Source organism: Strigops habroptila, chromosome 15 (assembly GCF_004027225.2).
Source record: "Strigops habroptila isolate Jane chromosome 15, bStrHab1.2.pri, whole genome shotgun sequence".
In the NCBI taxonomy this organism is placed as follows: Eukaryota; Metazoa; Chordata; class Aves; order Psittaciformes; family Psittacidae; genus Strigops; species Strigops habroptila.
This window is the reverse complement of record NC_044291.2, coordinates 11,019,866-11,034,729: the sequence shown is the minus strand read 5'-3', so window position 1 is coordinate 11,034,729 and position 14,864 is coordinate 11,019,866. Positions and strand designations below refer to the sequence as shown.

The window sequence follows — 14,864 nt, the reverse complement described above, 5'->3', positions numbered from 1 at the left end:
GGGTGGCACGAGGCTGCAGTTGGACTCCTCCATTCAACTCCCTTGTCCCGGACGAAGCAACCCCCTCCCTCCGCCCCTCCGATCCCCGGGGCCGTGCACGAGCCCCCTTCGAGTATTCCCTGCTGCATTCCAGGGGAGATCCCGTGTGGGGTGTCGGGTGTGTCCCCGCCCCCCGCCCCCCCCACATAGGGCACCTCTCCGGCCGCGCTATAAGGGGCGGTGGCGGCGAGAGCTGCCGCGCTATGGGGAGCGGGTGGTGCGGTGCGGCGCTGCTGGCGGCGGGGCCGGGGCGAGGGGTGCTGCTCTTCCTCCTCCTCCTCTTCTTCCTGCTCTTCGTTGTGCTGCTGCTGCTGGGCTGCTGCCGGCCGCTGTCGCTGCGGCGCGGCCCCGGGCGGGTGGGATACGTGCCGTACCCCGGGCTGAGCCGCGCCCGCCGCGCCCGACGCCCCGGCGCCCCTCCGCCGCCCTTCCCCAACGGCTGGTACCGGCTGCTCGACTCGGCGCAGCTGCCCCACGGCGCCGCCCGCAGCCTCTCCCTGCTCGGTGAGTGCCCGGTACTGCATCACCCCCGGGGCGGGGGGGTCGGGACCTGGGCGGAGTGCGGGGTACACCCCCCCTCCCCGGGAATGGGGCCGGGGCACCGGGCATCCCTGCCTGGGCACGGGGCGTCCAGCGCAGCGCCGGCACAGCCCTCCCAGGCGGTGTCCGCACCAGGACATCCCTGCCAGGACATCAGGGCATGTACCCGGGCGTCCCTGCCCTGGCATTCCTGCTGGGGAGCTGGGACATCCCTGTCCAGACACCCCCGCTTCGGCACTGGGACATCCTCACACGGGTATCCTCATCAGGGCACTGGAGAGTCCCAGCCTGGGTGTCCTGCTGGGGCCCTGGGGCATCTCAGCCAGCACTGCAGTGTCTCTGCCTGGACTCTGTGCATAGGGCACCCCTGCCAGGGCATCCCTGCCTGCGGGCTCTGCTGTGGCAATACCACAACTCTGTGTGAGCATCCCTCTCAGGACAGCCCAGCCAGCACCAACATAGGAGCACCAAGAGTGTCACAGCTTGGGCCTTTGCACGGGCACTGAGTATCCCAGTGGGGCGCTGGGGACATTGCAGCACAGGGTCCTCAAGAGTGTGCAGGGCTTCCCTGTCTGGACTCCTTGCTGGGATACCAGAGCATCTCACTGCCTCCCCAGGCAGCACTGCCTGCAGCTCCCTGTGTCCTGGGGGGATCGGGGTGGAGCCTCACAGCCACATCCAGAGGGGTGCTGTGCTTGTCCAGGGTCCCTTTGCCTTGAAGATGGTGTTGGACTTGTGCCTTCCTCATCAGAAGGCATGTTTCTGCATTGAAATCCCTCAGACTCAGTGGTGAAAGTGCAGGGGTGTTTTCTATTTTCAAGAGTCATCCTCTTCTGTGAAGTTGTTTGGGTTTGGGTTGGGTCTTTTTTTGGTATAATGGGACCTATGTAATTCCATATACACATCCTAAAGAGCCCCCCGCAGCTTAGCTGTTGGGACTCCCTTAGTTGTCTGCCCGAAGTCTGGTTCCTGGCAGCCAGGTCTCTGAAATGTGCAGGTAAAATCACATTTGGTGGCAGAGTGACAGTAGCGTACCAGTGCCAGGAAGATTGTCAGTAAATAAGACAGTTTAACAACCTGTAGCCTCCAGTTTTGTGGGTGTCTAAGTTTTTGGAGTCTCTGAGCACACCCTGGGAACGCAGCCCTGCTCCAGAGGCAGCAAGCCAGGGGAGATGACAGAATAAACCCCACTTGACTCAGTCCCTGCAAGGCTCATCCTTTGGAATGAGGCACCTTCCAAAGCATGGCACTGAGCACGCAGGAAAGGTTCATTCTCTCCTGATGTTGTGGAAGTGGGGTGAGAACTGCTCTGAGCCATGGGGTGCTGGGTGCTCGCTGAAGGGAATCTGCTTGGACCCCAGCAAGGCTCCTGTACTGGAGCAGGTCCTCTGAGCTGCTCCCTCCCAGGCTGTGTGTTTCCAGCCAAGTGCCCAGAACTGCCTGGTGGCTTTGGGGCGCTTTATGTGCTGTTCTTTCTACAACTGCTGCTTATTTTCAATAAAATAAATAGTCTAATAAGAAGCCATCAGTATTAGGCTGTTAATGCTCTAACATTCACCTGCAACAGAATATTTCAGAATTTTTCAGTGTATCTTAGGCCAGGATGCTGTCCTCCCAAGTGGAGACACATCAGATTTGATGCACAGCCAGAGCAAAAATCAGCATCTCCTCTGGCTGCAGAGTGCAAAGGCTGGAGGCAAAAGCAGCGACACCCAGGAACCCTGGGTGAGGTTTTTGAACAGCCCAGCGGTGTGGCCAGACCCTTGCCCATGAGCACTGCTTCAGATCTTCAAGGCAGAAGAGCTCCAGCCTGCCTGTATGAAGGAAAGCTCTAGAGGTGGGACCTTCTTGCAGTAAAATAGTCTTAAAACTGGTGGGTGAAGCACCAGGTTGCAGCACTGCTCCTTGGGGCTGTGGGCTGCAAGTGCTGTAGCTGCAGTGCTCTGGTCTGCCTCATCCAAGGCTGCTCCTCCATGTTTCCACAACTGCTGCTGCTCCTGGTGAACATGTAACACAGGCAGAAACCCTTTCCCTGCCTTCCCCTTCAGGTCAGGTAGAGAGGGAGGTTAGAAACAGAAGAAAATGCTGATGCTTCAGAATGAATCCCTGTTGCCTGGGGCAGGGGGAAGGACCTGCACCTCCAGTGCCTCCACTCCCCTGTGCCTGCTGCCAGCAGATGTGTGGAGCCTTCCAGAAAGCCTGCAGGGACAACAGAGCCTGGTGTCCTGATAAGGAGGGATCTCCAGGCACTGGAGAACAGCTCATTTCTGCCAGGTGTCAGAAATAGTCCTTCTAGAAAGAATAAGGCTGGAAAGTTTGCAGGGTTTCCTTTTCTTTGCCCAGACCACAGAACTTCAGTCAAGGAAGTTGATTCCTTGATTGGAAATTGGAAAAGAAAGTAGTTGTGGATGGGATAGCTCACAGTGTCACTTGTCAGCAGTGTGGCTGCATAGGAAAACACAGGCAGAACTTGGCTCCCAGAGTTTAGTTTGGTCTTATTTCTCACTAGCTGAGCTTTAAGTTACAGCAGCTGCTATATTGAGCAGATTTCAGAAGCTATGATATCTGAATACTTATAACCTGAAGCACAGCATGGAAGAGAGGACCTGGCCTTCAACTGAGTGGCCACATGTGTGTGAACAGCCCCCAAGTGCTTCTGAGCTCCCAGACCAGCCATGTCCCCTTCCAAGCAGGACAGGGCTCGAGGGGACACTGAAACAGCTCTAGGTTTGCCTTCAGGCCAGGTCACCAATGAGCAGCCCCTCTTCTTGAGCTGCTGGCAGGGCTATGGGCACTGGCAGGACTGCAGTGCTGCAGCACCCCCAGAGCAGCTCTGTGCTGGGCCAAGAAAGAGCCTGGCACCTCTTCAGTCCCTCCAGGAAGAGCATTTCTTTAGGTGATCCTGTGGCATGTCATCCAGCTGTGGTTGCCTTGCACAGCTGGGTGGAGCAGCGCCATGACCAGACCTGCAGCTCCAGCCTGGCTACTGGCAGTGCTACCCTGGGGGTGGGAAGGAAGAGAGTGATCCCAGAACTGAGCAGGGACAGATCTCAGCCTGGCAAACCTCATCAAGCACAAAGAATCAGACCCGGTGATGGAGAAAAGCAAGTCCCAGTGCTGGATCCAGCTGCTCCGGCACAGACTCTCCACTCCTTGCATGCAGCAGAGCAGGGTCATGTGCTCCCCGTGCTTCACCACAAAACTCCCTTTTCCCAAGGAGATGTCCTTGCTCTTGGTCACAGCACCCCACAGCCCCTGCCCTAATAAAGGATTTGCTGCTGAGCTGACATGTGGATGGCTCTTGGGGTTCAAGAGCAAACAGATGAAGGGCTTCTCCTTCCAGCTGTCATTCCCAGAGATCCCTGAAATACATGAGCCTGTGCACTCTCCTCAGTGCTTCGCAGGCAAAGGGTTGGGAATGGAGTTCTTTTTAGTTGCAGCCATTGCTCTTCTCTGTGTATCTCTCCCTTGGCTTAGGAATCCCGTAGCATCCTAAATCATTAAGCATTTTTGTGATGGTACCTTTTGTCCTGCAGCTGAAACTGGCTTCAAGAGCTCAAAACCCAAAGGGCTGAGGGTCAAAGCCATGAGGGTTTAGAGATGATCAGAAGAAATTATGCTCCCCCAGGCTGGAATAAGGTGATACCCTTTAGCAGGGATGTTTCAGTGCTACAACAGCCCCTGGGGACACCGCTCGGGGATGGCTCTTAAACCCGGGAGTGAGCTGATGGCCACCATACCCTGGGCATTTGCCACAGCAGCTGCCACCCCAGGTTTGCACAGCGCTTTCCGCCCTGGTTGGCAGCTGCCTGGTGCCACCTCGTGGTTAAATAACCTCTGCAGTTATTTCTGTCCTGGCACTGATCTTCCGCTAGAAAGGATAGAAACCCTCCAGCATTCATTTTCAGCAGGATATTTCTGCATGTCTTTGCACAGGCAGATACCTGCAGTGCTGGGTCAAAGCGCCCATTGGTGCTGCCTGTGCAGAAGGGGCCGGTGTGTCTTCACAGAATCCTAGAATCATGAGGGTTGAAGGGATCTCTGAAGATCATCCAGTCCAACCCCCTGCCAGGGCAGGGCCACCCAGAGCAGGTCACACAGGAATGTGTCCATGGTGGGTTTGGGATGGCTCCAGAGAGGGAGACTCCACAACTCCCCGGGCAGCCTGTGCCAGTGCTCTGACACCCTCAACGTAAAGAAGTTCTTCCTCATGTTGAGGTGAAACTTGTGTGTTAGTTTATGGCCATTGCTCCTCGTCCTGTCACTGGGCATCACTGGAAAGAGTCTGGCACCATCCTTCTTGCACCCACCTTTGAGATATTGATCTGCATTGATGAGATCCCCTCTCAGGCTGCTCTTCTCCAGACTAACCAGATTGCTCCCGCAATCTCTCCTCATCAGAGAGATTCTCCAGACCCCTGAGCATCCTTGTGACCTCCACTGGACCCTCTCCAACAGCTCCTTGTCTTTCTTGCTCTGAGGAGCCCAGCACTGGACACAGTGCTCCAGATGTGGCCTCACCAGGGTTGAACAGAGGGGGAGGATCACCTCCTCGACCTGCTGGCCACAGGTCTTCTCTGATTCCCCTCATGTGGGGATGGTGATTTTACACTTTCACCCTTCCCTATTTCTGCAGGAGAACAGCTTGCTGTGTTTCGCACCCCAGATGGCCAGGCCTTCGTGGTGGATGCTTACTGCCCTCACCTGGGAGCCAACCTGGCTGCCGGTGGCCGCGTCGTGGGCAACTGCATCGAGTGCCCGTTCCATGGCTGGCAGTTTCGAGGAGAAGATGGAAAATGCACCAGCATTCCCTATGCTGAAAAAGGTGAGGGAGCACCCCCCAGGTCTGCAGAACCGGTAATGTCCTGTGTGCCCTCATCAAAAGCTACTTCAAGGGAAGGTGGTCTATAAAGACTTCTAAAATAACTCCCCCTCCATCCTGCTCCTGTATTTCACGCTGCACCCCAAGTTTCCTCCTGAGTTGTCCATATTGGGGCATAATGTTCCAGTGGCCTTTTGTATGTTAGATGATAGCTGGCTCTTTAGTTAAATAACCACCCTTCTTGAATTTAACAGTTCCACAACTCTTGCATTCAGCAGACAGGGTGTAAGAAAAGCTTTTTAACTCTGAGTGAGCCATTGCAGCAGCAAGGATGGATCCTGAGGAGTTACTGGGTTTCAGAAATCATTCTGTGCTCTATAGTGACAGCTTATACCACGTCAGTGCTTAAATGTGTCACATTAGCATGAGAGAACGGTCTCTCAATAGCAATTTTGTCTCCTTTTAAGGCTTGAAGGGAACTTTTGGTTAGAATTCAGGAAAGCTCATCACAAACCTTTCAGATACGGTTTGCATTGACTGCGTAGGAAGAATGTCTTACTTAATGTCTTCCTTAAAGTTCACATGTAACAATTAGTTGATCTGGCTGCACTAGTTAGTTTGAATCACCAATTCTAGATGTGGCTGAAACCAGCAGACTCACCTTGAATTTGGCTTTGGCTTGCTCTTTTGGCTTAGTTATTTTCTTGGGAAGCTCAGCTTTCTCTAACTGCTATTGACTGGGACAGCAGTGAAAACATCGAGTGCAGCAAAAGTCAGTCTTTTTACTAAACAGATTATTTTTCCCAAAGTGAAAGAAATGTTCCATCTATATGGATAAGATAAACAATTTATAGATGCATCAAACAACAATTCCTGGGTTTGTGTGTGTTATTTTCAGAAAGAAGATTAATACTGTCTTGTTTTCCCATACATACTCAACTCAGGAGCTGCATGCAAATGAAAATTTGGTTCCAAGTAATGAGCAATGATGAGTTCCATCACAAAATGAGAATGAATGTTCTGGACACACTCAAAGGCTTGCCAAGATGCAGTTTCATCTGAAATGTCTGTATTCAAAGTCATTGTTACCCACAGTTATAGAAAGAACAAAACTGCAGAGAGCTGCCCTGCTCCCATACACCCAAATGGGTCAGGTTGGTGTAAGCAGATTTAAAAGCCATCTGTGCTCATGCAGGTCACTGTGGTGGAGAGAGATTTTGGAGAGTAGAATGGGCAGCTCCTCCAGCACCAGGCTTGCAGGGGACTGACAGTGAAGGAGAGCAACAGAGCCCAGTGTGCTGCCAAATGGAGCTGGGGAAGGATCCAGAGCACAAGTCCTGTGAGGAGCAGCAGATGGAACTGGGAGTGTTCAGCCTGGAGAAAAGGAGGCTCTCTACAACTGCCTGACAGGAGGATGGAGCCAGGAGGGGTCTGGTCTCTGCTCCCAAGGAACAAGGGACAGGACAGGAGGAAATGGCCTCAGGTTGCACCAGGGGAGGTTTGGATGGAGATTAGGAACAATTCCTTCCCCAAAGGGTGCTCAGGCATTGGAACAGGCTGCCCAGGGCAGTGCTGGAGTCACCATCCCTGGAAGTTTGCCGACAACACCAAGCTGTGTGGTTCAGTTGATACGCTGGAGGGAAGGGATGCCATCCAGAGGGACCTTGACACGCTTGTGAGGTGGGCCGATGCCAACCTTACGAAGTCTAACCAAGCCAAGTGCGAAGTCCTACACCTGGGTCAGGGCAATCCCAGGCACTGCTACAGGTTGGGCGGAGAAGAGATTCAGAGCAGCCCTGTGGAGAAGGACTTGGGGGTGTTGGTTGATGAAAAGCTTAACATGAGCCAACAGTGTGCGCTTGCAGCCCAGAAAGCCAGCTGTATCCTGGGCTGCATCAAAAGAAGCGTGACCAGCAGGTCAAAGGAGGTGATCCTGCCCCTCTACTCTGCCCTCGTGAGACCTCACTTGGAGTACTGTGTACAGTTCTGGGGTCCTCAACACAAAAAGGACATGGAGCTATTGGAGCAAGTCCAGAGGAGGGCCATGAGGATGGTAAGAGAGCTGGAGCACCTCCCATATGAAGACAGGCTGAGAAAGTTGGGGCTGTTCGGGCTGGAGAGGAGAAGGCTGCATGGAGACCTCATAGCAGCCTTCCAGTATCTGAAGGGGGCCTATAAGGATGCTGGGGAGGGACTCTTCCTTAGGGACTGTAGTGGTAGGACAAGGGGTAATGGGTTCAAACTTAAACAGGGGAAGTTTAGATTAGGTATAAGGAAGAAGTTCTTTACAGTGGGGTGGTGAAGCACTGGAATGGGTTGCCCAGGGAGGTTGTGGATGCTCCATCCCTGGCGGTGTTCAAGGTCAGGTTGGACAGAGCCTTGGGCGACATGGTTTAGTGCGAGGTGTCCCTGCCCATGGCAGGGGGTTGGAACTAGATGATCTTAAGGTCCTTTCCAACCCTTACTATTCTATGATTCTATGATTCTAAGTGTTCACACACCATGTAGGCGAGGCCAGCAGTGACATGGGGCAGTGCTTGGGAGTGGTTGGACTTGATGATCTTAAAGATCATTTCCAATCTAAATGATGTTGGAGCAAGTCCAGAGGAGGCCACGGAGGTGCTGCGAGAGCTGGAGCAGCTCTGCTCTGGAGACAGGCTGAGAGAGCTGGGCTGGTTCAGCCTGGAGAAGAGAAGGCTCCTTAAGGGGAGACTTTAGAGCAGCTCCACTGCCTAAAGGGGCTACAAGAAGCCAGGAGAGAGGGTTTAGGCAAGGGCCTGTAGGGACAGGACAAGGGGAATGGCTTTAACCTGCCAGAGGGGAGATTGAGATGAGCTGTTAGGCAGAAGTTCTTCCCTGTGAGGGTGCTGAGGCGCTGGCACAGGGTGCCCGGAGAAGCTGTGGCTGCCCCATCTGTGGCAGTGTTCAAGGCCAGGTTGGACGGGGCTTGGAGCAACCTGCTCTAGTGGAAGGTGTCCCTGCCTGTGGCAGGGAGTTGGAACTGGATGAGCTTTAAGGTCCCTTCCAACCCAAACCAGTCTGGGATTTTGTGACTCTGCGTGGGCAGATGAAGCCCTTTTCACAATTTAACAAGATGCATCTCACCCAAAGCACAAGATTTTCTCAATCAGAAATCACAGTGATGGTCTCCTCCTGCCCCCTTTGGTATTCATTGACTGAAAGAGAAACATAATTTCTCTTATTTTACCTCCCACATGACTGTACAAGGCTGAATAATAAGGAAGCACTTTCCTCTACACTTGATTGCAAATCAGAAAAAACATGAAGGCAAAAGCCTTTCAATCCAGTAGAAACTCAATTTTCTGACAATTGAGTAAATATAAACACCAAAATTCATGTCACTGGAAAGAGTAGGTCTGTTCTTAAAGCAACACATGGTACTGCAGGATTGTAACAGAGAATAACTTGAACTCCAGAGGTAGAGATGGCTTTTACTCCCTGCACACCTCTAACTAAAAGCATCTCCTTTTAGCTCTTAGAAACTTGAGGAGGGTCCATTGGTCCATTGGTGCAGCAGACATTTACTGATTTGAACAGTTTTAAGAGTAGTGAAGGAGGCTGCAGAGCAGCCAGCCTTGCTTCTTCCTTAAAAAAGCCTCATGAAGGTTTTGAAAGCTTATGAAAACACCCAACTGAAGTAAAACTGATCTAAGCAAACTTGCCTGTGAATTTCAGAAGCTGTTGTCATTCTTCAGCAGCCTGGAAGCTGGAAAAGTGTCACCAGAGAGACTGTGCCGCATGAGTATCTTCCATGAAGATGATCTCTGAGCTGTGGTTCAGGACAAGGTGACCCTTAGTGTCAGCATCAGCTTTGGAGATGCCACTTTTGACTGAGTCCTTTCTGTGCTCCTCAGTGCCAGACTTCGCGAGGGTCCGGACCTGGCCTTGCTGTGAGGTGAATGGGATGCTGCTGGTCTGGTACCACTGCGAGGGGCTCGCGCCAATGTGGGCAGTGCCGGAGCAGCGCGAGATCACCACCAAAGAGTGGGTGTTCCGCGGGCAGACGGAGCACTTGGTTGATGCACACATCCAGGTAGGGAGCCTGGACCCTCTGTGGGGAATGTCAATGGCCCATGCCTGGGTCCTCTCCTATAGTCCAGTTCAAGGACATCTCCTCCCTGGCTGAGAGAGCTGGGGTTCAGGCTGGAGAAGAGAAGGCTCCTTAAGGGGAGACCTTAGAGCAGCTCCAGTGCCTAAAGGGGCTACAAGAAACCTGGGGAGGGGGTTTAGACAAAGGCCTGTAGGGACAGGACAAGAGGAAATGGCTTTAAGCTGGAAGAGGGGAGATTGAGATGAGCTCTTAGGCAAAAGTTCTTCCCTGTGAGGGTGCTGAGGCGCTGGCACAGGGTGCCCACAGAAGCTGTGGCTGCCCCATCCGTGGCAGTGTTCAAGGCCAGGTTGGACACAGGGGCTTGGAGCAACCTGCTCTAGTGGAAGGGGGTTGGAACTGGATGAGCTTTGAGATCCCTTCCAACCCAAACCATTCCATGATTCCATGAATTAACCAGGCCCTGCCTGTGCTCAGTGTCATCGCTGCTACTGGCAGAGCTCAGATCTAGAAATACACCCTGTGCCATACCAAGAATATGGCATATGTTCCTCAAACACGGATTGTGAGCTTCTCAAGTAAAGAGCAGATGTTCTGGGTACTTAAAAAGAATCTCTTAATTTGCTTTGACTTACAGCTGATGTAATTTAAAAAAAGATTCTCTCTGAACTGCAGCACTTACTGTCAGGAGGCTTTTCAGCTCATCACTCACTGAAATGGGAACACAGTTACTTTGCTGTTAATCTTCATAAGCACCATCATACGCTGAGAAATGTGCCACGGAGAACAAAATGGCTCTTGCCTCCATCACCCCTCAGTGGAAATGAGGCAGGAAAAGGGAACTGGTGTGTGGCATTCAATGGAAGGGTCCATGGCTGGGTCCTAGGAGAGAGCAAGGGCAGCTGCAGCTGGAGAGCGGTGGCAGACAGTGGTAGGTTTGAAACTGGGCAATCCCTGGAGGTCCTTGGGAGGTTTTTATGTGCTTTCTGCTGAGCAGAACCCTTCTGTGTATAAAAATCAGTGACAAAAATGACCCTCAATCCAGAGCGCATTCTCTCCGAGGCAGCGCTTGCCTGCTGACTACATCATAACTAAGGTGAGTGGGTGAGAAAGGAATGGAGAGATCTGAAGAAATGAACGTTCATGAGGCAGAGGAGATACAGCTCTGGGAATGTGCAGAGGAGATGTGAGAGGCAGGGAGAGTTAGTGGGAGATTGATGGGATGGTAGTATTTATTTCATGTCTGCTTTTCAGTGCAGGCCACTGTAGGCAGGTCTCGACTGGGGCCAGTCTGTGCTACTTGCCAAGCTGGTGGAAAGCTGCTGTATTTGACAAATAAAGCAGTTAAAACTTCTCAAGAAGCGCCATATTGTGGCACGTTGATGGGGTTTAGAGCTTTAAAAGAATGTGAAAGCTACTCTAGAAGCACAGACACAGAAAAGCTTTACTCCTTACAATTATTACAGGGCTAAAGGAAGGGCTTAACTGGAGTCCCAACTGCTTCAGAAGTTAACATGCATAGACTTCTTTGAGCTTAAAATGAACTCTGAATTTTCTGAGCTTCATGTTTAAATTATTCCTATACACCAATTAAGAACTGGTCCCAGCCTGTGCTGAGGCCTCTTCCTCCACACACTTGGTTGCTTCTCACTGCCCCATGCCCCTGTGAGCATCTCTGCTGTGCTATGGACAATGTGCCCTTCCCTGTGCTGTGGTCACCCTGGTGCTGTCAAGTACAGGCAGCTCCCACCCAGGTCATCTCTTGCCAATGGCAAATTGTTCCCCATGGCAGGAAATCCCAGAGAACGCAGCCGACTCGGCTCACCTGGCTTTCCTCCATGGACCAGCCATTCTGGGTGGATCTGATCTGAGATACACGAGGTCCAAGCTGTGGGATTTTATGAAGCACAACTGGAAGGTAAGACCCCAGCTCTCCTCTTAGCCGTGAAGAGGTCAAAGTCTTTCAAACCAGGTCCCGTTTCTACTTTCAAGTATCAGTCCCACCTCGCCCCCTCTGCTGCACACCCCTGTCTTCAGGTCCAGTCTCTTTCCTGCACCTGAGAGTTTTCGCTGTACTCCGTCATCTCTGCTTATCTCTAGATGGTCTTCACAGCCAGCTCTTGTCACCATCTCTCTGCTAGTGTACTCCATCTCTTGTGCTGAGCTGATCCTTCTCCACCCCTCCAGGCGGAGTGGTGGCCAGAGCCAGAGCCCAACAAGCACTGCTCCCGGATGCTGCTGCAACACACAGCAACCTTTTTTGGGAAGCACTTCTCCCTGATGGATTTGACAGTTTCAGCCAGGCAGGTATGTCCCATGCTGAAGGGCTTTGTCACCTGAAAGGCTGAGTCCTTGCCTATCACGCCCAGCATCGCCTTTCTTACCATGTGCATCAGATGCACAGTCCAGAAACTACACCCTGGCACCGGGGCTGCTCTACCACTGGGGAGCATGGGGAAGGGGAGGGTTCATAAGGACTGCTGTGCCCACAAAGTGATGGGAATAATAAAAATCTGGTACCTGAGCAGACGCTGGTGACAATCCTGAGGGTCCTTCACACCACGATGTCACAGCTCTTTACAGTCACAGAATCACAGACTGGTTTGGGTTGGAAGGGAGCCAAAGGAAGGTGTCCCTGCACATGGCAGGGGGTTGGAACTAGATGATCTTAAGGTTCTTTCCAACCCAAACCAGTCTATGATTCTATATTACAAACTCAGAACAATACAAAACAAGTCATGGTACAAAACTTTGATAAGAGATGAATCTCACTGTAATTAGGGAATTATTACAAAGTGGATGTTGATTGTATGTTGAATTCTTAGATCTGTGCTATTTAGCACTGATATCAATGAACAGGAGGAAAAAAAAAAAGACATTAAATAACCTTACAAAGAGTCTGTACACAACCAGACATTAAAGTAGTAAATGAAGTAGCCAAAAACCCCAACAATTTCTGCACTCCTTCAAAGAATCAAGGGTATGACCACACAGCTGCATGTCTGGATGCACATCAGAGAGCACAGAACAAGTACTTCATGTCATGCCAGATAAAAAGCTGAACCTGATTTCAGGTAAAACCTGATGTGACTGTTGTAGCTGCAAAGGAGAAAGCCAGAGCAGGAGTAAGGATGTTGTACTACCTGCACATTGTACTGCAATTACTGCTATTGAAATTGGAGCCCAGGATCGCTGTCAACAATCCCATAAGACTGTTCATGACCTGAAGGTAATTCAGTGATGAACACCACCACCAAGTGAAAATTTGGAAGCATTTCCTAGAAGATTAGTTTAAATTTGGGGGGATCAGTAGAGCACCATAAACCCTCATGAATTCCCATGGGCCCACAGCAAAGCCACTCAGCCCGGACACATCTGTAGATGTCCCAAGCCAATGCGGGCTGCCTGGCTCTGGTGGATCTGCCCTGACCTGGGGAGCACCAACAACTGGGACGTGGTCTGTGAATCCTGAGGTGTAGCTTTGGCTTTGTGCCTGTTACCTGGTGAAAAGACAGAGTAAACGAGGACTTGAGCACAGTCTAGGAGACATCTCAAGCAGGTTTGAAGCTGTGATGGTTGCTGTACCAGAGGGCTGGACCACTGAGGGCTTTTCCTTCAGGGTGCTCTGTTGCTCTGCAGGTGGGGCCAGGGCTGGTTTTCCTGCTCTTTGAACATGCTTTCCTGGGCCGTGGGATCATCCTGCAGACGGTGACACCCCTGGAGCCTCTCCTGCAGAATGTTGTTCACAAAATCTACTACCAGAAGAACATACCGGCCATAATCCCCAAGTTCATCCTGAGAGCAGAGTGCATCCAGGTAAAGCCTCTGAAGAACAGCAGCCAAAGGTGGTTCCCTGGAGCTTGGTGGCCAAGAATTGTGAGAATGAAGAGCAGTTACCCAAGTGGGCTCAAATACACATGGCAAAGCACTCGTGGGCAAGCTCCTTTCAGTGCTTGGTTTGAGCTTTCATTTTTAGTAGCCCGAAAAACAAAAGGGGAGGTTTAGTAAAGAGGGTCTCTGCAGTGGGTCATCTGTTGAGGGTGGCAGAGAGGTGCTGTCCTTCTCCTGTGGATGGGGAACTGGGGCACAAGGATTGGGCAACCTGTCCCAAGCTGCAGAAAGCCTTTGAGGGAACTAATAACTGCATCCAGATTTCCAGCATCCCAGGTCGGTGCTTTAAGATTATCCTATCTCCTTTCATGAGAACCGTGCCAAGAAATAACTCCTAATGCTAAATTATCATGAGATTTGGCAACTCCTGCCCCCCCGACAGAGGTTTTCCATGTTCTTACCACATGGATTCATGGAAGTGATGGGAGGTCCTTCTGGAAGTCTCCAGTTCAATACCTCAGTTAGGATGTCTTGCCAGATTCAGGTCAAACACAGCCTTGAAGGCCTCCTCCTTCAAACCAGAGAGGGTTTCACTGGCACTACAGTAAAAATTGCCAAAAGATGATTTTCAGATGCCAAAAAACCAACCCTAAATCAAACTTAGCTAAGCTAATGCTCATGTTGTATAAATGCTGGCTTAATGTTTTGTGTCTTACTAAAGTGAATGAGCCTCACTCATTTCTGCAGAGACTTGTTCACAAAGCAGAACTCCATAATCTTACTGCAAGTGTGTCTGAGCAGCATTTAAGATGCAGATGCTCAGTTTATAATGCCCTGGTTGGCTGGACCTTTGGGTACAAAGGATCAAAAATTTCAGGTGGAGCAGTTCCTACCTACACAACATCCATTTCTTTTCCAGTATCTTGTGACAGGGGCAGTCTGAGCTGAAAGTAGCTTCTTGTTTGGGAGCTACAATGGGCTGAACATCTGCTAAGTGCAGACGGAGTTGTAGCATTACCAGTTACAGATACCATGAGCAGTCCCACACTGGCCATTTGGGAGAAAGGCTAACAAATCAACCCAGTGTGCAGGTAGCTCACTCAGAACTAGTAGGTAGTCTGAACTACTACGAGGTAGTTCAGCATCTCCACCTGACCGAGACCTTCCTTCTCCTCCCAGTTTGAGCGGGATATAACCATCTGGAATAACAAACAGTACCTGCCCAAGCCACTGCTGGTGAGGGAGGACTCCAGCATCCAGAAGCACCGGCGCTGGTATTCCCAGTTCTACAGTGAGAAGAGCACGAGGCCCCTGGCGCAGAAGGACCTGGAGTGGTGAGGACCGTGCTGCTGACTGTGGCCAGAGGTGGCCACAGCTGCTGCTGCCGCTGCCAAGGCCGCTGCATTGACCCTGCTGCCACTGTGGCCAATTATCAGGTGGCTCCTGCCCACCCTGCCTCGTGACAGCGGTGCTGGGTAGCATGTCGGTGTAACCAATATTGGCACTGGCACAGGGAGCAGAGCCTGAGCCCTGGTGAGCCTCTTCTACCTTCCATGTTTAGGG

At 51.7% G+C, this 14,864-nt stretch overlaps 1 protein-coding gene across 1 annotated transcript; it reads left to right on the top strand.

The window, feature by feature from the left end:
• Window positions 1-206: 206 nt before the first annotated feature.
• On the top strand, window positions 207-14,639 carry LOC115617191 (cholesterol 7-desaturase-like). The gene is made up of 7 exons (XM_030507411.1): window positions 207-543; window positions 5,216-5,404; window positions 9,277-9,455; window positions 11,263-11,388; window positions 11,658-11,777; window positions 13,110-13,286; window positions 14,481-14,639. The coding sequence occupies exons 1-7, from the start codon at window positions 243-245 to the stop codon at window positions 14,637-14,639; spliced, it is 1,251 nt and encodes a 416-aa protein (XP_030363271.1). The 5' UTR covers window positions 207-242.
• The last annotated feature ends 225 nt before the right edge of the window (window positions 14,640-14,864 follow it).